The following is a 26,572-nucleotide window of genomic DNA, read 5'->3' on the forward strand; positions in this document are numbered from 1 at the left end:
GCAGGTGGAGGCAGCGAGTAGATGTGCCTGCCAGAGTGAGGGGCGAGGGAAGACATCAGGGTGTGGCCCGGAGGCAGGGATGAGGACCGGGGTTTATTCCTTGTCCTTTGCGGAGACTGCAGTATGCTTTCATAAGCAAATGGGGGCTTGGCAGGGCAGTGCACAGGGCTTGGGAGGAAGTCCTGGCTGCCTGGAAATGGTGGCAGGACCCCTCCCCATTCGGCAGCAGGGACAGAGGCCAATCCGGGAAGGGGATCACCTGGACGTTGGAGTCCTGGACCAGGCAGAGCTGCTCCTGGATCTTGTGGAGCTCTTCCTGTTGCCACCGGATATTGGCCTGCAGGATCCGCGTCCGCTGCTCTAGCTGGTCTTTGATGGTCTGGAACATGCTGAACTGTGCCGAAAACTTCAAGGTGGAGCCGAAAAACATAACCAGATGAAAGAGTTATTTCAGCCTTGCAGGCAGATCTTGCTGCTGCTCAGTCTGTACACTTCATTTCCGTCCCTTAGCCGTCTTTCCCAGGGTCCCTAAGGAGCCCGTGGCTGGGTCCTGGGCAGTGAACAGGGGCTGCAGATGAGGTCTGGGCATCCCTGGGGCTCCTGTGCCAGTCTTTCTCAGGCTGGCTATGACAGCAGGCCCGCCTGAATCTGCAGACCTGACTTACTGCCCTGCAGTCTGGGAGGGCCACAGAATCGGGACAGGATTTTGTAAGCAATGTTTACAAACTGATATTCCAAATTTGGAGAGATGAACAAATGGTTTTGGAGATGAATGTCAAAAGCAGGGCATCAGAGAGTCCCTTTTCCCCCTCATTTAGGGCATAGCAGTTTGTATGTGACAGCTTCACAGGCATTTGTGGGTCTGGTCATTATCCTAAATCTGATCCTGGCTCTCTCCAAACCAGCCTGGGATCATAAAGGACTTATTCCCCTCACCCTCCCCACTCCAGGCTTACTTGCTACTACGCATGTCTCTGAAATCTGTGCAAAAAAAGAACAAAACAATCACCCGGTCTTTACCCTGAGGGTCCCCCTCTCCAGTGTGACCTTGAGGTAAAGACAGGGTGATTGTTTTGGGCCTCCCCTTCCTTCGGACCCTTAATCCTTTCTGGGAAAGGAGGCCGGCCTTACAAAACTTGCAGGTGGTCTCTGCCTCCTGTCCCGTCACCCTCAACACAGGCTCCTCTGCTTGCAGGAAACACTGGGAGGGATGGCAGGAGGGGCCTGTAGCCCCTGCTCTGGGCTCTCTGGGGCTGTGACTCCCGTATCTTGAGGCAAATGAGTTTGCTAGATTCATTTTGTTTTTCTCTCTCTCCCTTTTCACCATGACTTGGCCTCCACTCCCTCAATCTCTAGCCCAACAATCTCCTTAGTCTGTTTCCCGGCCACTGTCTTTTGCAAATGCCCCCAGGGCCTCTCTCTTTTCCTCTGCCCTTTGACCTCCCAGACACAGAGAAGCAAGGAGACCAGGAGAGTTGAGAAACAGATAGGATGAAATAACTGAAAGCATAGCTTCTGAGGCAGCGAAATAATAATAAAAAGAACCAGCAAGAATAAGAATAGCAGGTGCTGACATTTGCAGAGACCCTCAGGTGCCAGCTGCTGCCCCAGGCAAGTAGAGGTATGTGTGTTACACTTCTTCACAACGAGCTCATGCCACCGCAAGAGGCTGCACCCTGCTGGAAGTCACACAGCGAGATGGTGGCAGCACCAACATGCAAATCCCAAGTCTTAGGAGCTAAGCGTGGCCAACGAGTTTTGCCCACAAGACACTCCCACCTTGACCAGAGCAGCTTTGACCTCAGACTTCCTTTAAAAGGAAGGTTCTGTTGCTACCCATGCATTTAAAAATACCTGCGCTGGGCCGGGGGTGGTGACTCACGCCAGTAATCCCAGCATTTTGAGAGTCCGAGGTGGGCGGATCACCTGAGGTCAGGAGTTTGAGACCAGCCTGGCCAACATGGCGAAACCCCATCTCTACTAAAAAATACACAAATTAGCCAGGTGTGGTAGCGGGCACCTGTAATCCCAGCTACTCAGGAGGCTGAGGTAGGAGAATCACTTGAACCCGGGAGGCGGAGGTTGCAGTGAGCCAAGATTGCACCACTGCACTCCAGCCTGGGCAATAGAGTGAGACTCTGTCTGGGAAAAAAAAAAATATATATATATATATATATAAATTAAAAAAAATACCTGCGCTATCCCAGACTCACAAAAATCCCAGTCAGATTGTGACTAATTAGACCACTCTGCGAGGATTTTGAAAGAGAATTCGATGGAGAAAACAAACGAGCGATCGCAGGTATTTAACAAAACACAAAAGCTTCTCTGGCAGGTTCTACAAAGTTGGGAAACTCAGGGTTGCCCCTTCCACCTGCAGTGGAGGCGGCTTATGGGGGCCGAGCTGGCTTGGAAAGGGAGAGGTGACGGGCTGGGTTAGGAGGTGGTAGCTGCCTCTCACGTTATTCTGATTTTTTCAAGGCCTGCCAGACACCCCATCATGGGGCCCTCCTTACCTTCTTGATGGTGATGTTTTTGATAAAGAGATCTACTCTAATTTAAAGACAGTTTAGAACCACAGTATGAAGAAAGAGGCTTTTTGGAAAACCAGCAGTGACCCAGATAACCACTCCTGAGATTTTGGATTTCATTTTTCCCTCCTTTCCCTGAAGGGTGAGGGGAGTGAGAGGAAAAACCCCAGAATCTCATTGTTTCACACGCAGTGGGTATGGGAAGAACTGTGTGGCTTGGAAAGTCAGTATTATGCAGGGATGTCTTAGAGAATATAGTTACTGGCTGGGCGCCGTGGCACACGCCTGTCATCCCAGCACTTTGGGAGGCCGAGGTGGGCGGATCACCTGAGGTCAGGAATTCAAGACCAGCCTGGCCAACATGGTGAAACCCCATCTCTACAAAAAATACAAAATTAGCCAGGCGTGGTGGGGCGCATTCCTGTAATTCCCAGCTACTTGGGAGGCTGAGGCAGGAGAATCGCTGAAACCCAGGAGGCGGAGGTTGCAGTGAGCCAAGATGCTGCCATTGCACTCCAGCCTGGGCGACAAGAGCAAAACTCCGTCTCAAAAATAAATAAATAAATAAAAAGAATATAGTTATGATTAAATATAGTACATATGGCAGACTAAGAAGTTCAATAGATGAAAAATCAGAATTCCAAAAGGGACTGCACCACACCCTTGTGTCTTATAAACACAGACATTCTTTATAATGCAAGACCCAGAAGTAAAGACATCTTCATTTTATGCCCCCTTTGGATTAAAAAGTTACTAATTTCATACCAAATATGCCTTGGAAATGTAAAGAGAAAAACATTATTCAGGGCTTTTTTATTATTATTATTATTTTTGGCCTGATGAGGGTGAATATAGGCAGTTTTAATGAGTAGATCCCAGAAGGCCAGCTTTTACACCACTCCTTAAGCCTCACTCTAGCAAGCAGCACGCCTTAGCACGTGTCTTACTCCAGGAATGCATGAGAGTGCCCCACTAAGAGGGCATATGTTCCAAAATAGTTTTCATCAGTGGTGACAGATGTGTGCCAAGACAGAGAGGGGCACCTGCTGCTGAACCACCATCTGGGACGCAGCTCTAGCTTGTGGCCATGGTCTGGGCAGAGCTAAGTCTCCTATGAGGGACCTGAAGTCAGAGCTCAGGCCTGGGCAGGGTTTGTCACTCCCCGTGTTCATTACTCCCTGCTGAAGTACATCCCTGCTGTCCCCCTGCCGCACCATCTGGCAAGCTCCTACCCACCTTTCAAGGCCAAGTCAAGCGTCATCTCCTCCAGGAAGCCACGTCAGACTTCCCTGGGCAGAGTATTTCCTTCATGGTTCTATAAAAACGCATGCCCTGCCACGGCGGCGTCTCTGTTTACATGCCTGTCTCTCCCTTTAGTTCTGAGTACTAAAAGCAAGGGCTGACTTACATCTTTACATCCCTAACACCTCGCTCACTGACTGACCCAAATAGTAACTCACCGAATGTTGTTGAAACAAGGATGGAATTACTCAGCAAAGCCGTAATCCCTCTCTTTTCTTTCTTTTTTTAAACAAATGTGCTATTTATAGTGCTGGACTCACGGGTTTTAGATCCTTTCAGTCTTTCTATGACATGCAGCCCAATTCACACCTTTTCTAAAACACCACGGCCAATTGGGAGTCGTAAAGAACAAGAGGAATGTGGAAAAGTGGCAAAGAGGTGAACAGAGACTGTTAAAAGAATTAAAAAAACAAACCCTGGACTTTTGCAGCAACTTGGATGGAGCTGGAGGTCATTATTGTAAGTGAAGCAACTCAGGAATGGAAAACCAAATATCATATGTTTTCACTTCTAAGTGGGAGCTAAACTATGAGGCCACAAAGGCATAAGAATGAAATACTGGACTTTGGGGCTGGTGGGAGGAAGGGTGAGGGGCATGAGGCATAAAGGACTACATATTGGGTGCAGTGTACACTACTCAGGTGACAGGCACACAAAATCTCAGAAATCACCACTAAGGAACTTATCCATATAACCAAACACCACCTGTTCCCCCAAAACTATTGAAATTTAAAAAAAGAAAAACCCAGACACCAGAAAAAAGAACTTGGAGAACAGAGGGTGGGTGTGGGGGGAACCTCATGCTGGACACAGGCCACATGCACATCAGGAGGGACATTCCCCCACATCAGGGCCTTGGTTGGTACCCAAGTAAGTACACAAGACCGTCAGCGCAGCACACTGCGGGCTGCTGGCTTGAGAGCGGCTGCCCTTCCCTGGGTCCCAGACTCACCTGTGCCATGGGAGCGGGTGTGCTCTGGAGAATGGTCTGAGGCAGGAGCTGCTGTGTGAGGTCGCAGGACGATGGGGAAGGCAGAGGGGCCTGTGGGAGAGAAAGGGACTTTGTTACCACTGCTTCTGCCGTTCCAGGAGACAGGGATGTGGTCTCTTGGTCCAGTGGGTTCTCTGCGTTCCACACTGGGGTGAACAGCTGAAAGTCAAGACTTCTAGAAAGTATAGGTGTCTGTTCCCTGGCTGCACTGCTTCCCATGCAGGGCACACAGGCAGAGCCCCCGCACAACCGGTGCAGGCTCCCGCCCCACCACAGTGTGCTCTGCCAGGCTGCTGCTACCCGCCCAAGCCTGGTAGCTCAGCTCCGTTTCCCTTCCCTTGCCTGCCGTCCTGGACTCCGCCTTGGGTGGATTTGGTTGCCCTCCTCCCAAATGGATTAATTCTTAGTGGTGCCATCAAGCAGGACGATGTGCGTGAACTGCTACCATGAGCTGGCCCGTGCATCCGTATCTTTTCTGCTCAGTGCTGATACAGAGGGACAGACCATGCATGTTTGTTCAAGAACTCATCCAGGCGGTGAGGACTGGGGCAATTTCACCAGCCTCTATCCAGAACCTTTTGAGAGACTCCGGGGAAGTGAGCTGAGTCACATCTGTGTTCCCTGATCACTGGGGTGGGTGGGGGAGACAATGTATAGGAACAAGAAATGAAACACTCTGCTTCACAGGCTAGTGGTTTTTTTTAAAAAGAACAGTGAAAGGACTCGTCTCAAGTTATTCCGATATGGCCCCTAGTTGCTAGGGCCTATATAAAAAGCAGCTCAAATGGAAAGTGTCACCCAGGACAGCACTGGGAGGGAATGACACCAGGAGACCTTGTTTCAGTGAGAAGTCCTAGGCACAGGGCTGAACCAGAAGCTGGTCTGGGCTCGGTTTCCCTGCACAGCTGGGAGGAGACGGAAGCACTCTGGGCCTCCATTGTTGGCAGAGTGAGTCACACTGGACAGGAGAGTCTAGAAGAATGGCAGGCACAGCTTGCAAGCGCATCTGGAGGTGGCTGGAGAGAAAATAAGTGGTCTTTGCCATGTTCTACTTGAAAATGAAACGCATCGCCCAAGCTTCTCAAGCAGGGTGCGCAAAGCCTTTATGGAGACAGCAGGCAGGAAGGTGGAACGTTCACTCCATCTCCAAAGTGACAGTGAAGTGTGGGTGGGAGGGGCTTGGCAACTATCTGGAGGTGGCCCCTAAAATTCCTGGCTACTTCTCTCATCTAGAAGTGGAGGTCTTTATCCCTCTCGATGGGTGAGCTCGGGACTGCTTTGACCAAGAGGTATGGCAGTTGTGACACTATGCTGACTTCCATGGCTAGGTCACAGAGGGCTGCATGGCTCCTGCCTGCCTCTCCAGATGTCTCCTCTTGGAACCCGGAGTCCACCACCATGCCAGGAGCAGCCTAAGGCTTGAGAGGCCTGTGCAAGTCGATGACGGAGGGCCTCGGATGAGCCCAGCCCTCAGCCACCCAGCCTGGGTGCTGGACATTCATGTGCAGACACCATCTGGAGGAGGGGGTTCTGTAGCCTAGGCCCATGAGACCCCTGACACCAAGGAGCAGAGAAGTGCCATCCCCATGATGCCCTTTCGGAATTCCTGACCCAGGCTCCATGAACTTGATACACATGGTTGCTTTAGGCCACTAAGTTAGGTGTAGTTTGCTACCTGGCAATAGATGACCAGAGTGGTACATGCCAGCGACTTTACACATGGCCAGTGCGCTTTCTCAGGGCCATGCATCCCCTGACGTTCTGGAAGGATCTGGCACACGTTGGGGTCGGGTCCTACCTGATATGTGCAGAGGTACATTTTTGTTGCCACTGAGCTGCTCAAACATTTACACCAGCATGAAAGGGGATTTGAAACAGAAGAATCCTAATTGTGTAGCCTCAGAGGCTCTAGGGGTATGACGGTATGACCCCGGGTTTGCAGTTTTGCCTTTTATCCTTAAAATTCACTTGGATTTTGTATTCTATGGATATGCATCCATGTTAATTTTGTCATGCAAATGTTTAAAATTAGTTGCCAATTAAATTACTTAACTTCCCACCCCCATCTGCCACCCTACACTCTCAATCCCTAAGTAAGAGGATCCTCTGGGCAGACGCAGCACATCGCCTGTGGCTCTGCAGCCCCCACCACTTTGTGGTGTATTCCCGTGGAGGAGTTTGGGGTCACCCACTTACCGGCATGGTGGCTGCCTGGCTGAGCCCAGTGACAGGTAACTCTTGGGGCAGGGTGGCTGATCTTGGCAAAGCCGGGGTGCTGGCCTCTGCCATCAGCTTGGTGGGAGTGGCTGTAAGAAAGCAACGAATGACCTTCCTAACTTAGACGTACTTAGCATGTACTCATCCGAAGAGGAGACCCATGACCGTGGTGTGCTAACACAAGAGCTCAGTTGGGATCGCTGACAAAGGAAGTCCACCATGCAGGGTTGAGGTGAACCACAGAAGCCCAGCCTGGCAGCAGGCAGGAGAAACCACAAACACTCCCAGAACTTCATTTCTGCTGCTTGGTCCAGTGAGCTGCCTGATCAGATCCCTCCCCAGAATTACTAAAAGCAGCCAAGGGATCAGATCTGTGCACCACCCACTCAAGGTCTTGGCTTGGCACGGAATGGATACCAGAGTGTGGAGAGGTGATCAGAAGGCGGGAAGTCTGGGAAAGGAAAGGAGGAGTCTAGACTGCATGGCAACCTCTGTCGGAGGCACAGACTGCCCGGGGACCCTCTGTGGGGCTGTCCCTCTGGTCCGATGGCATCCCCCGTGCCACTCCCCATCCATGGACTTGCACTCACAGGTGGGTTCTGACATGGCTGTGTGTGAGGATTTGTGGGAACTTCTTGAGGAAGCTGATGGCGAATGACTGGTATTAAGGCCCGAGGCACCCACGTCGAGTGCATTAAAGTGCTGCCGAGGTTCCAGGCTTGAGCCCTTGTCCTGAAACAGACACATCAAACAGTCCTCATGTCAGCATCCAGAGGAAAGAATCACTGGGTGTGACTTTAGTTCTAAATATGTCGACAACCTCAGAAGCTGCTGAGACAAATACCATAGTTGTTTAGGGACGATTCCAAAGACGCTTGGGTAGTGTATATACATACATGTAACCTAAAGCCCCAGAGGCTTGCAGCCGAAGAGCAGTGTTTATTACCCTTTCTTGCCTTTGGTTTTTATTGTTTATATTTTCATAACTGACTTTGCATTTTATTTTGTCCACAACATTGTCACCTCACCACCCAGCATCTTGACTTTCCAAGAAGAGGGAAAGAGTTCTAGAAATAAGGTTGCTGCTGGCAGTGGATTGTAAACTCATCCAGTGGGACAGGTGCCTTTGGACCTTCCTGGGTCTTTCCCACGCTTTCTCCTGTGACTCATTCTCTGCAGCCTCAGTGTCCCCTGGAGTGGAGAACCAGTGAGGGCAAGGGGTCGCTTGTCTTTTAACCTCTCGTTCCTGACTGACCCTGGCTCTCAGGATGTCTCTGCCTCAAATACAGTGTGACGAGAAAGCAGCTGTGACCGTCTGACTCTGAGGGACTGTTTTTCCATCCTCTGTGGCTTAGCTCTTATAGGCACATGAAAATGGGTTGTGTTGGGGCTGGGCGCGGTGGCTCATGCCTGTAATCTCAGCTGAGGCAGGCGGATCATTTGAGGTCAGGAGTTCGAGACCAGCCTGGCCAACATGGTGAAACACCGTCTTTACTAAAAATATAAAAATTAGCTGGATGTGGTGGCAGGCGCCTGTAATCCCAGCTACTTGGGTGGCTGAGGCAGGAGAACAGCTTGAACTTTGGAGACAGAGGTTGCAATGAGCTGAGATCATGCCACTGCACTCCAGCCTGGGCGCCTGGGCAACATAGTGAGACAAGGTCTAGAAAAATAATAATAAACAAAACAAAGGCTGGGATCATTTTTAAGCTAAAGAAGAAAACAAAACAGTGACTACCCTCCTGAGCCGCATTCCTACCTAATCTTAGAAGAATGGAAACTGCCAGCATCTCTGGGCTACGTCAATGGGCTGGTCTGTGTCCCATGGCCTTGGGTATGAAATCCCATGTGTGCATCTGTGTGGCTGTTTTTTCTTTTGTGTCACGGCTGCAGTGGGGGTGGACGCTGTGTGCGTACAGTAGGGCTGAAGTGACTGACATGTGACCTACGGGCCTTTGTGCAAAACAGAAATACCAGATGTGGCTGGATGTGCTGAGGTAAATGGCAATTTGGGGACCTTGCTGCTTGGTTACAGTTTCCCTTTGACCAGGCTCCTTAGAGCGGGGTCCCAGGACACGGCTCTTTGTGAATTACGTGTTCCTAGTCAGCAGAGAAGTCGGTCCAGGAAGTGAGCATAAGCACAGAGGGACTTTGATGCCCATTTGACATCTCTGCACATCACATCCACACACAGGAGGAATCTGCATTTTACAAATGCACTGGACAGTGACAGACAGCAAAGCTATAAAAACCAAACTGGTTCAACATCACAGATAGTTTGGGAGATTTGGTGGCAGCTTTTACTTTAAAGGGATTTCTTAACCCAGTGCCCAAGATTGTGTTTGTATTTTTGTTATTATTTTCTTTGAGACTGAGTCTCACTCTGTTGCCCAGACTAGAGTGCAGTGGTGCCATCTTGGCTCACTGCAACCTCTGCCTCTGGGATTCAAGTGATTCTCCAGCCTCAGCCTCCCAAACAGCTGGGATTACAGGTGCGCGCCACCACGCCCAGCTAATTTTGTATTTTGTGGAGACTGGGTTTCTCCATGTTAGTCAGGCTGGTCTCGAACTCCTGACCTTGTGATCTCCCTGCCTCAGCCTCCCAAAGTGCTGGGATTACAGGCATGAGCCACCGCGCCCGGTGATTGTGTTTATATCTATACATATGTGCATTTTGATGAGAAGACATTCTTTCACAGGGCTCCAGTACTCCCCAAGGATCAGAAACCTCAATGATAAATTTCTGACTGGATGATACACACTACACCTGTTCTTCAGCCATGATGTATGGTGTGTCTAACATCTGCCTATTAGCAGCTGAATTCCCTTCTATGACATGATACATAATGTATAGTGTGACAGGGCTGGGTAATAAACACTTCCATAAACAATGTCAGCTGCGTCCTATCAGCGCGCTGGTGATCAATTGCCATGGAACACACCACCACACGACACAGCAGCCGGGGAGGCTGTGCCAAGGCACCCACTGCTCTCTGATCTTGAAAGGGTATTTCTCCTTCCTCCCAACTTGGCCCTTCAGGGGTAAGAGATGCTTCTGTTGGACCACAGACAGCCTGCAAGGCTGGACCACTGCTGTGGCACCAGCCTCTGGCCCAAGGCTCTGGATTTGGGGTCACTGGGCCCCCTGGAAGTTGAGCTTCATCAATTTTAAGAGGTAGTCCCCTCTCCAGCACTCACATTTGAATACTTCTGAAATTAAGACATGTCCTTCCCTTGATGAAAAGAAACTCTTGTTTCAGAGATTGGTTGGCAGCAATTTTTCTCTTAGTGGGAGAAAAAAAATCACATGGAGGCCAGGCATGGTGGCTCACGCCTGCAATCCCAGCACTGTGGGAAGCTGAGGCGGGAAGATCACTTGAGGTCAGGAGTTCGAGACCAGCCTGGCCAACACAGTGAAACCCTGTCTCTATAAAAGACACAAAAATTAGCCGGGTGTGGTGGCGGGCACCTGTAATCCCGGCTATTTGGGAGACTAAAGCAGGAGAATTGCTTGATCCGGGAGGTGGAGGTTGCAGTGAGCCGAGATCGAGACTGCACCATTGCGCTCAAGCTGGGGCAACAAAGTGAGACTTTGTCTCAAAAAAAAAAAAAAAAAAAAAAAAAAAGAAAAGAAAAAAAGAAAAATTCATGTGGATCTTCCAGTTGACAGCTTCCTTAACTTCGATGAAATACAACACTCCCTCCCTTTCTTGCTTTTTTTCCTTTTCTCCCAACATTTGTGTCTGCTTTAAGAATGGACTCTGAGGAACAGGGCTCTAGTCTACTTGCAGATGGTCCCTAAGGTTCCCAGGAGCTGTGGCCCAGGAGCAGGGACAAGGAGACGTCTGGCTAGGCAGAGGGGAGCAGAGGGCTCAGTGTGGAAGGAAGGACGGAAGGGGCTCTGTGGAGGGAATGCCTTTCTAAAGCAGGGCTCCCTGACCCCGAGCTGGTTCCAGCATGATGTTCACCAAGACACCTGAACACAGAAATAGAAAGCACAGGTGACAGGGAGGATGGTGTGCGAGGGCAGTCTCCCCATCGGGTGCCTGCGTCCTGGAGAGGGTGCCTGGGTCCTGGAGGCGGTGCCATGGCCCTCAAGCAAAGGAAGACCAGGGACTCTGGAATTCCTCCACAACCCAGCAGGGGAGGGAGGAACTCCCCCGTGTCTTATCTGTGGAGGAAATGCCCAGTGGACTCACTGGAGCCATGCTTGTAAGGCTGGAAAGTCGCCGAGCCATGCCTTGAGTCCAGGGGCTGTGTGTAACCCAGCTCTGCAGGCTCTTTCTTTCTTTTTTTTTTTTTGAGATAGAGTCTTACTCTGTCATCCAGGCTGGAGTATGGTGGCACAATCAGAGCTCACCATAGCCTCCATGTGATGGCCTCAAGGGATCCTCCTACCTCAGCCTCCTGCACAGCTTGGATGTGTCCTTCCATTGATGAAAATAAACCCTTGTGGCAGAGACTGGTTGGCTGCATCAGCCTTGGCTGTATCCATCTAGCGGGGATGGCCATACCTTTAGTGCTGAGGAGTGGAGGGCCTCGGATGGCGGGTCTTCCAGAGCCAGCTCCTGCCTCCTTTCCACCCGGACATCTGCATAACTGCACAGGAAATTAAGAGACCGCAGTGGAGATGGAGCATTCCAGGACGGGACAACACCCCCTGAACAGACTGCAAGGTACATCGAGGTTCTCTAGGTAACCCTTGCCCCCCACAACAGTCAACACAGAGGAGCCTAGCCTGCGACTTGTTGGAAGGAATGAGCGTCATTCTCTGCCTTAAATTCCACCTGAATGACTTACAATATGACGTTCAACATCTTTTTATTTCTAGGATGTCTTTATTCCCCTCTCATTTACTATTCTTTTTACTTCCCTGAAATCTCCAATTGTAATTGTCTTTAAAAAACCCATTTTCATCTATGGGATAAGCTGCTGCCTTTAAATAATTAGAAGCCTTTCTTGAAACCTGCTCAGTCTGGACCGTGCATATGGAAGAGTGACACGAAACTTTTTTAGTAGTTCCATTTCTCAGAAAGTTTCCTCTCAAACAAACGCAGGAACAGCCAAATCCAGACCGTAGATGAGCCCACAGGCCCACTTTTCAGGAGTGTGGGTAAATCCACTCAACCCAGTGATGCCTAAGTGATCCCATGGTGCCTCTGCCCTGGGTGTGGAGACCCCGACGTGGCTCCTGGGCCTCTGGAATGCCTGCCACCTGATTCATTCACTCTGTTCTCTCCCTCCTTTCTCTGAGAGTTTCTTCCAAGGATTTGAGAGGTGGAGGATGGAGAAGAAGAGCTGGTAGAGGGCACAGCCTAAAGAGCGAGGGGTCAGAGCTGCCCAGCCTTCCCTGGGGGTAGGAGGCCTTCAGGCAGAGGACCAGGCTGGGTGGCAACAGGTGGCTGCCATGGAGTCAGAGACCACTGCTCCTGCATGCCCAGTGGTGGGCTGGGAATCCAAGATCAAGTCCCTGAGCGAGGGCACGAAGTGTGGTCAATCAGGGTCATTGGCTGCTGAAAACTAGTGTTTCTCCCCTATTCTGCATGTTAAGGAAGAATGCCTGGTTTGGTGACCTGATGTATGTATGGGGTGTGTGTGTGTGTGCACAGTGTCTGTTACATATATATAGTCATGTGCTTATGGGACATTAGTGGTTCCCAAAGACTGGAACGCCGTATTTTTACTGTACCTTTTCTGTGTTCAGATGCGTTTAGATGCACACTTACACCTGTGCTATGACTACCTGTAGTGTTCAGCACAACAGCATGCTGTACAGGCGTGTAGCCTAGGAATAATACACTATACGGTATGGCCAAGGTACCACACCATCTAGTGTGTCCAGTACACTCTATGATGTTTGCATGATGACAAAATCACCTAATGACACATTTCTCGAAACATCCATTATCAAGCAGCAAGTGGCTTATATAAGAAATGCATATGAAATTTAAAGTAGGTTTTTCTAATTTGTGGAATACTATGCAGCCATAAAAAAGAATGAGTTCATGTCCTTTGCAGGAACATGGGTGAAGCTGGAAGCCATCATCCTCAGCAAACTAACACAGGAACAGAAAACCAAACACCACATGTTCTCACTCATAAGTGGGAGTTGAACAATGAGAACACATGGACACAGGGAGGGGAACAACACATACCAGGGCCTGTGGGTGGTGGGGGTGGTAGGGGACAAAGGGAGGGAGAGCATTAGGACAAATACCTAATGCATGTGGGGTTTAAAACCTAAATGATGGGTTGACAGGTGCAGCAAATCACCAAAGCACATGTATACCTGTGTAACAAACCTGCACATTCTGTACATGAATCCCAGAACTTAAAGTTTAAAAAAAAAAAAAAAAAAAAAAAAAGGCATGCTGTCCTTCCAACTTTTCTTTCTTTGCCCTTCTCCAAGGCTTTTCTGTAGGCCAGCTTAAAACTAATTTACGTTCTTAAAATTCTGTAGTGCGGGAGAGGACCATTTTCCCCTTCATCCTTGGGAGCAGTGACCCACAAAGGCGGTGTCTATGAAACCCTGGCCACGGTGCGTCTCTTTGAAGTCCTGCTCACCCGCCCTGGGTGGAGGGCTCCCTGAGGCCAGCAGGGACCTCCCAGGAACCTGCACCCACTGGCAGCCAGGCTGTTTCCCCAACACTGCCTCAGTTGCCAGCAGGGGTTTTTAAAGCATTAAAAATAAAGGGGAATATGTGTTTGAGTTATTTAGAGGTAAAATTTAAATTTTCTACTCAAAGCAGGAACAAGGGAAGGCTGTGGGTTGGATGGAGATGGGAAAATATGTAAGTAGGTCAGTGAAGCAGTCACTTACTAAGTAATATCCTGGCAGCCTGCGAGAGTCCATGAGGCGTTCAAAGGGGCCTGACTGAGAGCTTAAAAGGAGTCTCAGCCCTGGGAGGACAGAGCCAGTGGTGCCCGGAAGCGAGCTGAGCTCTGGGAATTGTGCTGTTAATGGCAGGGGATGGCCTGGGCTTGATCCTCGAAATGGGGAACACCTGAGTGACTACTGATCTGACTCGGCCATCAGGGGCCACCCTGTACCCCGCCGAGGTGTGACAAGGACACAGCCGCACCCCTGCCCGTGCACGGTACCTGACCACCGAGTGTGTGCACACGATGAACTCGGGCTTGGAGTTCCACTGGTGGTAGGTGATGTAATAGTGAGTCTGCAGCCAAATCCACTGCTGACCTTTGGTCAGAAACCGGTAGCAACACGACTTCCCTTTGCCAAACTGCATCACTGTGAGTAGAAAATGGATTCTGCATATAACCAATGTTAATATAAAAGTGATCCTTTCCCCCGGAGTTATTGTTAAGATCAGCTTTCAAAAGGACAATACCAAACATGGCTTGTTTCCCCGGTTGCCCTGTATTTTAAGTAAGTATCAGGATCATGGTACACTGTCATGAATTCTTAAACAGTAGAAGAGTGATCCATATACTTTCCCAAATGCTCAGAAGCTTAAAGAGATCCTCAAATAAGGGCAGATGCAGACAGATTTTCAAACTGCAGGTTTAATGAAACAGGCCCAGGTTTGCCTGCTGCTCATCTTCCCGCGGCAGGCAGGGCTGTCTCTGGAGCTGCAGGAGCCCAGGAGAGAGCATCCAGAATTGGCCCGAAAACAGACCTGCCAGCCAGCAACCTCTGGACGGACTCTGTGGCTGTCAGTCAGCGGTTCATGCACAGCTGACACAGTTCTCAAATAAAGAGTCGAGGACAGATGCCTCCACCCCAGGCTTCCTCCTTCCCCAGAGCCGCTGGAGCCCCCCATCGTGATGTCTGTTGGTGGCTCCTCCAGGGGTGTCCAGAGCGGAATGGAGGCTGACGGTGTATCAAGCCTGGGCAGGGCAGAAAGATGGACTACGGATTCAAGGAAGAAGAACGATTTGGGTTTTATTGCCATAGTGCCTGGAATTTAGTACCTCTTTAGGTAAATGGTTAAGAGAAATCTCAACTAGGAAACTAATGCCACAAAAGGACACCGACTTGGAGAATGGGACTCTCTGAAGAGGAGAGAAGCCCAGCAGATTGAGGGTGTGGCCGCCACAGAGCAAAGACCTCTTGCCCCAGCCATTGAGAAGCCTTTCAAATGCTGAACGTCATTCTTCACTTGGGGATCTTGTTAAAATAGACACCCTGATTGAGTAGGCCTGATTCTACAAGTGTAGCATCCTTCCCATGATGCCTATGCAGCATGGTCCTAGACCACACTTTTGAGGAGCAACAAGTTACAGTTTTAATGATTAGCTTTAAATTCTAACAGCCGATCCAGATGGAACTCAAGCCTATTCTTCCTTCCCTCTCCACAGAAGAGAAAGTTCTGGCCAGACACGGTGGCTCACGCCTGTAATCCAAGCATTTTGGGAGGCCGAGGTGAGCAGATCACTTGAAGTCAGGAGTTTGAGACCAGCCTGACCAACATGGTGAAACCCTATCTCTACTAAAAATACAGAAAATTAGCTGGGCGTGGTGGCACGTGCCTGTAATCCCAACTACTCCGGAGGCTGAGGCGGGAGAATCGCTTGAACCCGGGAGGCGAAGCTTGCAGTGAGCTGAGATTGCGCCACTGCACTCCAGCCTGAGTGACAGAGCGAGAATCTGTCTCAAAAAAAAAGTTCTCATGGGTACTACAGGTGAGGCATCTTTTAAAGCACAATGTTAGTGGTCAGTTCATGCATCAGGATCAACAGGTCAGTGTTCCTGTTTAAAGTTAAGAGTTGGCACTGAAAATACAGCTTTAAGTGGTTCATTCTTAAAGCCACTTGCTAAGTGAGAACTTGGACAAGCTTGTAGTTCTCACTCCCCCACATCGTAAGTCCCATCTCCCATACATTTGCTAATGTGTTCCCCTCTTCTGTGGCAAAGAGCCTTCCCTGAACCCAGCTGTGAGGGTCCTCTTGAGTCTCCCAATATGCTGTGTGCATCCCCTTCAGTGCACCAACCACATCCCACAAAGTCATCCATTTCTGGCTTTCCCAGCAGACCTGCCCTGCAGGACAGCAAGTAGGTACTGATCGCCCCCATCTGCCGGGCTACTCAGTATCCGGCCTATGGTTAGCGAGAAATACATATCTGCTGATGAAAGAACAGTTATGAGAACCCGGTATTTTATCTCTGAAATGCATAACTTAAAAAAAAGTCCCTGCATCACCTTAGTTTCTTAATTAGGGTTCAACAGGGCGCCTGTCTGGATGACAGTGGGAAGGTGCTAGGGTTTGGGGCCAAGTGAATTCCAGGTGAAAACCTGACATGGGGGTAGATGCAGGTAAGGGGCCTCCACCATGCCCCCAGATCATCTCAGAGAAAACCAAGTTCCCCACCTTAAAAAGAAACCAGGTAACGAGCAGAGACATCTGGAGTCCTAGAGCCCTGCTGCCGGGCCCCACTGGAGTGAACACAAGGCCCCCATGCCTGGGCTGGGCAGTGGTACTCACGGTGCTGGTGGCACCTGGCCAGGAGCTCCAGGTCATCGATGTGGTAGTAGTCATAGCCTGAGGTTCCCAGCACTTCAAAAGGCAGGTATCCTATGATTGGAGGGGCTCTGCACAAGGACAAAGAGGACTTGTCATCAGGGAGGAGACACACTGCAGGACTCACCCTGGTAGCCATGCCTTTCCATAATGATCAACATGGAGGCCTCATTTCTCAAGAACAAGGGGAGAAAAATAACTCTGCAATGGTCAAAACCAGAGAGGCTGTGTTTTCCAAGGGGCTCAACCTTTTTTTTTGGCATATAGATACTCCTTTCCCTTGGCATAACTTGGCCCAGATAACAATAAGCTTTATCACTTCTGGGTAATTAAAAACAGCTACAGATTGGATCAACCCAACACCAAAGTGTAATACAAAATTAAAGGGTGGGGAGGGGCGATTTGGAGTTCTTCAATTGCAAATCATGTTACAAAAGAAAAAGTAAAGATTGGGCTCAAGGATCAAAGGAGGTTGAAAAAAATGAGATGAGAGATTTGTCTCACACTTGCTGCTGCCTTCCTGGGAGCTAGGAAGGGCCCCAAGGGAGGACCATCCCAAAGACGGCCCGGGGCTGAGGCATCAGACCCGAATACAGAACATATTCATGACGGGGCAGATGCAGTTGGAGAGCAACCACCCACCCTTGGCAGGGGCGACTGTTCCTAGCGCCAGAGAGTCCTTCTCCTTCAATGGACCAGGGCCGACTCTACTCTCCCAAGGAGAGCCTGGCTCACGCAAACAAGACTTGAGAAGGGCCCAACCCAAATATGTTTTTCTTTTCTCAAACCTGTGATCCAGAAATAAAAATTTCCATTCCAAGCTATGCCTTGAAGTGAATTCCTCTAAAGGTTCGTCAACTATGCACATTTCCTGTATTGGAAGCAGAAAAAAAAAAAAAAAAAAAAAGTTGCTTGGGTGCCAGATGCTCACCCTAGGTTTGTTCAAGAGGAACGCATGGTGGGTAACAGAAGTTAAAATCGTTTTGAGCAAGTCTCCAAGTCGTGTTGGACTGAAACTCATCATCTGTAGCTAATTTCGGTATTAGCTGATACTAAATTTATTTCACAAGCTGGGGAAAAATACCTAGGAGCCAAAATGTCACACCATCCCTTCCCATTATCGAGAAGTGTGGCAAACATGTGGAAAATGGCTTTTCATCGCAACCTGAATTACTCATTTAACTCAAGAGTCATGCCATCGATGTTGAAGCAATCACAGAGGAGAAAAGGCAGACAAACCCCCAATGCTCCGACACTCGGTTCTCACCCAGGCCTGCCCTGGATGGTCTCAATGCCGGCGTGAAAGGTGGGAAGATGTGCGGTTATCAAACAGCAGAACAGCAAGTGCCACTGCCTTCAAACAGAACTATTTGCAGGAAACGGGGCAGGGGAAAGGGCGTGTGTGCAGGCACAGAAGCCAGACACTTCGATTTTCAAAGCCAGTGACAACTTCCCTGCAATTTATTCCCTCCCCAAAGACCATTAATTACATACAACAAAATGTGAGTCAATCATAACAGCTCTGCACAATGAACCTGCCTCTCAGATACTTGCCTTTAAGAATTGTGGTGTTGCCAGACGAACGGTGGCAATGAAGCAAACCTCCTTTCCTAGTGGCACCCGGCAAGGTCTTGAAAGGGTGTTGTCAAAACCGTTACAGGAGGGGCTAGGCACTGGGGGGTTGGGAAGAAGAGGACACATAGGTTAGCCCTGTCCAGTGACATCAGCCAATTCCTAGCTGGCACTTAACCGTAAGCCAAGCACTGCCCCCAGGGTTTATGTAGAGCATATTAACTCATTTCATTCTTACAACAACTGGACGAGGTAGGTCATACTATTATTCCCATTGCAAAATGAGGAAACCGAGGCACAGAAGGAAGTAACTGGTGCAAGGCCAAAAAGCTTGCTGGAGCTGGGATTTGAGCCCATGCTGGTCACCAGCATTCAGCACTGCCTCTCACTTCCACTAGCCCTATGGCTTATTATGCTGGGAAAAATAGTCTACAAAATGAGAAGACAGGCCGGGCGCAGTGGCTTACGCCTGTAATCCCAGCACTTTGGGAGGCTGAGGAGGGAAGATCACTTGAGGCCAGAAGTCTGAGACCACCATGGCCAACAAGGTGAAACCCCCATCTCTACTAAAAAAACAAACAAACAAAAAACCAAAAATTAGCTGGGCATGGTGGTATGTGCCTGTAATCCCAACTACTTGGGAGGCATGAGAATCACTTGAACCTGGGAATCGGCGGTTGCAGTGAGCCAAGATCGCACCACTACACTCCAGCCTGGGTGACAGAGTAAGACTCTGTCTCCAAACAAAACAAACAAACAAACAAACGAGAAGACAGCCTCATTCTGCAGTAACGGTGTGAATACTCCAGTCAGTGTTTTAAGGTGAATTCCATAATCAGTGTTCCTGATACTGATGGTCCCAGGCAAAGTAGGGGTGTCTCAGCATCATTGACACCCCCTTCCCACCCGTCTTGGCTGGCACACCTGGGGTTCAAGGGCCTCTGTCCTGAAATTCCCCCTTGGGAGCCCAGGCTGATACAGGGGCTGGGTCTGGGCCACTGAGGAAACGGGGCTCAGGATTTAGGGTCATCCCCAGAGGAACATAACGCCTACAACAAAACTTGCTAGTTTCCTGGCGTGGCCCAGGTGACAAAAATCCACTCTCACGCATCTTCTTTCATCTTCTCACACATCTGGGAGGGCATTACTGTCCTAGGCCCAGAATGGTTCTATAATTAACCACAGGCACTCAGAAACAACAGCAGGGATGCCATCAAGTTTTTGGGCTCTAGGCCCAGGGTTCTAACAGGGCAGGGGGGGATGGTTCGAGGCCCACACCCATGGGCGCCTATCATGACGACAGCCCACACCTCCGGTAGCCTCGGCAGAGTCTTCTCTGTGGGACTCGGTCCCTGCCTCCAGGGCAACTGTGGAGAACCAACTGACCTTCTAGGCCAGAGAAAAAGTTAGCTACTTTCAGATGGAGTTTTCCAGGTGGGATAAAGAACCCTGTTAGATAGGAGAAAAGTCAATTTACTACGTACATGGAATTCTCAAAATTGGCTACGCGTGGGGTTCCCTTGGGACCCCGGGCACCGCTGCCTGGGCCCTAAACAGGTCAGCTAATTCAGAAACTCTAGGATAAAGCCCAGGCACCGGCCTTCTCAAAGGCTCTGCAGGTTCACCAGCATGCAGCCAGGCTGAGGATCCCCAGGGCTGATAATCTGTGCTGCGTTTTTCACAATTATATCCCGCACATTCTGAACTGAAATATCATGATGTTCTCCAAGTTAACGAGGAACATATCGAGCATCAGAAAGCTAAATCATCATAAAATGAAATCTGCAAGATTTTCTTTGGATTTTAGCTTTCCAATCACTTTTTAAAATATATATATATATATATATATATATATATATATATATATATATACACACACACACACACATATACACACACACAGGTTTCTAAAAGATTCTATAATGTGGTCTTCTCTCCACTAACATGAATAAATTCATTTTACCAAACATATTCTCTGAATTCATTCATACAAATACTAATGTTTCCAAACATGAATATAAAGTGGGCAAAATAAAAAGCAGTGGTCTCTGGAGAGCTTACATCTGTCACAAGTTGGCTTAGCCTATTGCAAATGAATTTGTAAGACGAGCCAAGAAACTTATCAAAGGGAAGGAAAACAATTCCACATAAGGGACGGGTCTACAGATGTGAACATCTGCATAATTGAAAAAAAGAGAGACATTTCAAAACTTCCCAGATGTGAAATCCTCTCTCTGCTTGAATCTAAGAGATATTACCCAGCCAGATAATGACTAATAAAATTCTGACTCTTTCAGAATACCAAGACCTTCCAAACAAACTTCTGAGGACCTCCCAGGAATTTTAGAGAAGGCCTCCCCCTTAATCTATCTCTAAACGATGCAACTTCTTTGTACGATCCTTTCAGCTGTTACGTTTCTGTGCTCTGTCAGAAATGCCTTCCCCCGATTCACTGTGAGGAGGAGAAGGGGACAGAAAAATACTGTGAAGTGGGAAACGCCTGCCCCAAGACATCCTAGCCCTGGTTCCTTCTTCAAGGGCAGCAGCGACCTGGCCCATGGACATTAGGTGGATGTATCGCAGAGCTTACTGTCACCCTGGCTGCTCCCCAGTGCAGTTTTATCTGCTCTTTTACAGCATCTAGGTCTTTCAAGATAAAAATGCACCCCCAAAAGGGAAGTTTCATTATTGCTTGTAGCCTGCATTTGATGAGCTAGATATTTTACAGATGTCCAGAACGCAACAATTTCTCTCTTCAAGATGCCTTTCCCACCAAAAAACTTAAAAAACTGAGGACATGATCAAGGGTGATAATAAATCCAGGATGAATGTTTTAATATAGGCCAAAGAAGAAACCTTGGGGAAAACTAAGGCAAAGAAGATACTTTGAACTTTTTGCCAGTTGCATTGGAAATAACTTTTCCTCGCAGCATGAGTCTTCTTGCGTATTCTGGAGGCAACACAGGCGCAAACTGCTCCCTGGGACTTCAGAGTCATATTTAGCACTTAGAATAACTTCTCTGGCACTTTGTATCCCAAGGTAGTTTAAAGACATTAATTAATGATTCAATTAGTTGTTTCAATTTAAGTAATAGAAAGAATATATCTAATGACAACTGCCTTCCTGAGACTCTCAGAAGGATTAACCACTAACTGCAGGAGCAGCCCTGTTTTCTCAGATCTCTGACCACTCACAATATACAGAAAAGCAACTCATCCTTGCTCCATTTTCCCCGCTAGGGTCGTCTTACTCAAAATTGACCTTACTCTTGCCAAAAGCTAAATATATAGCCTTCCCCATGGCAGGAACTGGGGCTCATTCTCTGTCTCCACCTCTGAGCAGGTGTCCTGCGCACAAGTGCTCAACATGTGTTTATCAGATGAATCTCCCATGAGATGGCCTGGCTCATCTCCAAACCCTAGCTTAAGGTCCAGTTCGGGAAGACATCATCTCATCCTTGCCAGCAACTAGCACACAGGCCTTGGGACCCCAAGGTGGCTTCCCCTCTGCAGTGTGACCCACCTTGGTGCTGTTGGTGGCCTGTCTACTCTGCCAGCTGTGGGAGGTGCCCGTAGCACGTGGCCTGGGTTCCACTGGCAGGCAGGTGAGCTCACTGCCCGACTGATACATTAACGCTGGTCAGCAGGAGGCCTGGCCAGGGAAACTGCTGCAAATCAGCACACGGCAATCACCACTCTGTGATGGAAAACAGAGCAGGTGTGCGGCGTGGGCTACTTGTGGAGACGCAGAGCTAGCTTGCTTTTTGAGACAGAGTCTTGCTCTGTGCCCCAGGCCTGTGCCACCATGCCGGGCTAATTTTTGTATTTTTAGTAGAGACGAGGTTTCACCATGTTGGCCAGGCTGGTCTCAAACTCCTGACCTCAGGTGATCCACCTGCCTTAGCCTCCCAAGTGCTGGGATTATAGGCGTGAGCCACCGCGCCTGGCCTCGTGCTGTCTTGATGGTCTTCCTATTAAAACAGTCCACAGGTTATCATGTCCTGAAACTTTCATTACACTCTTAACTTCAGAGACCCTGAAAGAGTTTTGTCTTGGGCTGGTATTCTCGGGATTCCAAAACCAGGAGAGTCCCAGGGACTCAGAATGACTCATGTCTGCCTCACTTGGAAGCACCCAAGGATGGCTTCCAACTCTGTCTGATGACAAAGGTGAGCTCCCAAATCAGCCATGATGAGGAGAAAAAGATGACTGCGAGGGCAGGAAGATCTCAGGTGGTAGAGAACTTTTTTCAGAAGGGCTCAGGAAGGAGCACGGAAGATGCAGAAATGGTAATAGCATTAGTTAACAGCAAGGGAATAGAAAGAGCTGGAGAGAGATGTCTGGCTCTGTTCCACTGAGTTACCAGCTCACTCATCAGCACAATTAGGTATTCTCATCGGAGATGACCTGCTTATGATAAATCAGTTGCAATGGCTGGAGGAAAACATACTAATAGTCCACAAGGAAGTGACAAATAGCTTTCTCGGCACTTCTCGAAACAAACGAAAAACAAGGCTGACAGGTGTCTGGGAAGATATGAAACTATCAGTGATGAGGTTTCGCTCCAGGAAGAATAAAGCTGTTAAGTCCCAATTGTGATAAACATCCAAAGCATTCAGGCTATGGCTTTGGAATGCTGAGGGGAAAATAACTTTCTGCACATTCATGAGAAATCATCTCCCACTAATTGAGCACTATTTTCAGACTCTTATTTTTTTTCTCTTCAGTGTGCTTGACCCAATGTGTTCTGAATAGCCAGGTGACTAGGTTCTTAGGAGAGCAGCGTGATAATCCTGCCCACTTCTTGGCAAGGGCACTGCCTACCTTACCCAGGGCATATTTGACCCTTTCCTTTCTTTCAGTTCTGTTTTGCATAGAAAAGAGCAATGTTGGAGAAAAGGCAGGAGACACAAGCGAGAGCTGGGGCTTTGCGATTTTTTTTTTTTTTTTTTTTGAGACAGGGTCTACCTCTTTCGCCCGGGCAGGAATGCAGTGGTGCAATCTAGGCTCACTGCAACCTGGACCTCCTGGGCTCAAGTGATCCTCCCACCTCAGCCTCCTGAGTAGCTGGGACCACAGATGTGAGCCACCATGCCTGTTTTTTTTTTTTTTTTTTTTTTTTTTTTTTAAGGGACAGGGTTTCACCATGTTGCCCAGGCTGGTCTCAAACTCCTGAGCTCCCATTATCTGCCCACCCAGCCTGTCAGAAGTGCTGGGATTACAGGAGTGAGTCACCGTGCCTGGCCTGGCTTTGCAATTTGCTGGATTAATAAATGACTCTAAAGGGAAACTGCATGTCTTACTCAAATATTTCTTCTTCCCCCCGGCAATTATTAATGAAAATTGAGTATTTTTAGGGGCTAGAATGTGATGGTGTTGAGAAGATATCCACTAGATGGTTGGTGTGGATGGGCCAAATTATTTGTATGTTCAGGAAAGCGAACTTCCCTCGTCCCTGTCTTCCGAGTGGATCTCTCACGCACATTTTTATCATGATTATGGGACAACTTGTATGAACGGTGCCCCCACTCCCAGACTGAAATGAGCAGAAAGATGAGGTTGCTTAAAAGCCTGCCCATTCCTCACTGTTCCATTTTAGTATGAAGCCTAGGTGTCTGTGCGGGATGATGCCCTTGGGGCACAATTTTTTTCATAGTGATTTTAACTCCTCTGCGATCTCTCTGGCATCACTGACCCCTGCAGGGGAAGGATGGCCTGATTCTTAGCTGGGTGGAGGGGACACTCTGCTTCCCACTCTTAGGGTCCTGAGTAGATGAGACACTCCTTCCACGAAGCCGTCCACACTTGCGTCTCCATTCCCAGTGAGGTCTGGCGTGCATGCGCTTTGTTCCCTTTACTGAGGCATCTCAATTAAGCTCAGCAAGGAAAAAATTCAAACCACCCCAAAGCCATAACATGAGGCAACCTCCAGAAATCCCACGGAACATACAAAGTCGAGTGTTGTAAGCTGCAAAGCCTCCACTTCTGCCAGTATTTCAAATCTGGTTGTGCGGTTAGAGGCGAGTAGGTAAAACGAGGGCAGGGAAAACTTTTATACTCTGATGTGTGGTTTCTGGAAAGCCCGGAGTGGAATGTTTGCCGAGGGTGACCTATTTGGAACCACACCAGCAACTTTTGAAATACTGCTTTCTGGATTTGTCAGACGCACATCTACATCCAAGTCTGGAGGAGGAGCAAAAAGGCTCAGAGAAAGGACTGCCTTCTTGCATGAAGTTACCTTTCAGGATCTGGAAGCCTGCATATTAGGACCCCGTAAAGCAAAGACCTTTCCCCATGCCTTTGAAAATCACCCGGCCAGTTTCTTTCCACTAAAAGTGGGGTCGGGTGGGGCTACAGGACCTGGGTGCCTGGGGTTTGAGAGACACTATTTTGCTGGCGAAGCAAGAGATGGAATGGTGTATTTGTCTGAAAGCATCGCTCTTTTGTTGTTGTTGTTTAAAATATCTGTTACAAGCAAACATAGCCCTAAATAAAATCATCTCGTTAAGTTCTATTCTGGAAACAGTCGATGAGAGGAAGACAAGGGCTGCTCCTACCAGTGGTCCATGCCAGTGCTGCTGGCTGGCCAGGTCCAGCGTGGGCTTTACATGGGAAGAGAATGGGACACGGGGTTACATATCCCAGCTCAGAGTCCTCCAAGAAGCTCTGCACAGACTGGGTTCGAAACTGTCCTCAAGTGAAACTCTTTTAAAAAAGACTACTTTCTTTTTTTTTTGAGATGGAGTCTGGCTCTGTTGCCCAGGCTGGAGTGCAGTGACCGGATCTCAGCTCACTGCAAGCTCCGCCTCCCGGGTTTATGCCATTCTCCTGCCTCAGCCTCCGGAGTAGCTGGGACTACAGGCGCCCGCCACCTCGCCCAGCTAGTTTTTTGTATTTTTTTAGTAGAGACGGGGTTTCACCGTGTTAGCCAGGATGGTCTCGATCTCCTGACCTCGTGATCTGCCCATCTCGGCCTCCCAAAGTGCTGGGATTACAGGCTTGAGCCACCGTGCCCGGCCAAAAAGACTACTTTCTTGTCCCGTTTCCTGACACATATTTCTTCACATTTATTAAACATCTAGGTTAAAGATGTGAAGTCCTGTTTTCCCTCCCCTGCCCCCAGAACATCTGTGGCGAATGATGAAGTCCTAAGGAGTGACCAAAATGTGCAAACATTGAAGTAGGGGGAAATTCCACTTGGCTGAGGGACCCGAGCAATGGCTGGTGTGTTTACACTGCCACAGTGAACGGGGGCAGAGGAGGGGGGGGCATCGTCTGCTGGGGAGTCTGGACATGTTCCGTTGAAGAGTGTAATGTCACCTCGTTCACCAGAGCAAAGGGGCTTTGTTCCTCCCTTCCCCTCAAATTCCTACGAACTCACCCCCTTAACGTTGTGTACAGAGCCTGACAAATCCCGGGTAGCCACGTGGGTGGGCAGACAACCAGATGGGACCCTCATCTGTGTGCTTCAAGGCTCACCCAGAGCCCTCTCCGGCTCAGCCTCACCCTCTCTCCTCGCCCTGGAACCTACACATCTCTCTTTGGTTTGGGGCCTGAGGCTTCCTGTTGATGTGATTTTTGAGTGGTGGCCCAGGGACTCTCTCAGTCTTGGGCCAACTCAATTGATCAGAGGAGCAAGAAGAGAGCGCGTTAGCCATGGAATACTATACAGCCATGAAAAGAATGAAAATATGTCCTTTGCGGCAACATGGATACAGCTAGAGGCCATTATCCTAAGTGAATTAACGCAGGAACAGAAAACAAAATACCACATGCACTCACAAGTGGGAGCTAAATATTGAATACACGTGGACATAAAGATGGGAACAGTGGTCACTGGGGGCTGCTGGAGGCTGGAGGGAGGAGGGAATGAGGGGGTGAAGGCTGAGGGGCTGCCTACTAGGTGCTGTGCTCACTGCTCAGGTGACAGGATTGTTGGTACTGCAAACCTCAGTGTCAGGCAGGGTTCCCATGTGACAGACCTGCACATGTACCCCCTGAATCTAAAATAAAAGTTAAGCTGGGTGCGTGGTTCATGCCTGTAATCCCAGCACTTTTGGAGGCCAAGGCGGGAGGATTGCTTGGGCTCAGAAGTTTGAGACCAGCCTGAGTAACACAGTGAGGCCTCATCTCTACAATAAATGAAAGAATTAGCCAGGTGTTACAGCATGCGCCTATGGTCCCAGCTACTCGGGAGGCTGAGGTGGGAGGATCTCTTGAGCCCAGGAGGTGATGGCTGCAGTGAACCATGATGACGCTACTGCACTCTAGCCTGTGTGACAGAGTGAGACCCTGTCTCAAAAAAAAAAAAAGGCTGAAAATATTTTCAAAAGAGAGAGAGGATGTCAGGAGCATGGGGCAGGGAGTCCTGGGTCGGGACATCTACTGGCCTCCAAACACCCAGGCAGCTGAGTTGAGGCGGGGGCTTGATGGTGGTGGCAGGCACAGAGTGGGGAGTGCACAGAGCCCACAGACGAAC

At 49.1% G+C, this 26,572-nt stretch overlaps 1 protein-coding gene across 2 annotated transcripts in view; it reads right to left on the reverse strand.

Annotated features, from left to right (window-relative positions):
- The window catches only part of NPAS2 (neuronal PAS domain protein 2), a 176,689-nt gene that overhangs the window by 15,430 nt on the left and 134,687 nt on the right, over positions 1-26,572 (reverse strand). For both annotated transcript variants that reach the window (XM_030921647.1, XM_030921648.1), the window contains exons 8-16: positions 18,076-18,194; positions 17,310-17,392; positions 16,486-16,592; positions 14,143-14,290; positions 11,556-11,640; positions 7,632-7,773; positions 7,021-7,130; positions 4,786-4,875; positions 260-406 (exon numbers count right to left, since the gene is read on the reverse strand). In XM_030921647.1, coding sequence (XP_030777507.1) covers positions 260-406; positions 4,786-4,875; positions 7,021-7,130; positions 7,632-7,773; positions 11,556-11,640; positions 14,143-14,290; positions 16,486-16,592; positions 17,310-17,392; positions 18,076-18,194 — 1,031 coding nt within the window. The remainder of the gene's footprint in view (positions 1-259; positions 407-4,785; positions 4,876-7,020; positions 7,131-7,631; positions 7,774-11,555; positions 11,641-14,142; positions 14,291-16,485; positions 16,593-17,309; positions 17,393-18,075; positions 18,195-26,572) is intronic.

This window comes from Rhinopithecus roxellana, chromosome 17 (genome assembly GCF_007565055.1).
Source record: "Rhinopithecus roxellana isolate Shanxi Qingling chromosome 17, ASM756505v1, whole genome shotgun sequence".
In the NCBI taxonomy this organism is placed as follows: domain Eukaryota; kingdom Metazoa; phylum Chordata; class Mammalia; order Primates; family Cercopithecidae; genus Rhinopithecus; species Rhinopithecus roxellana.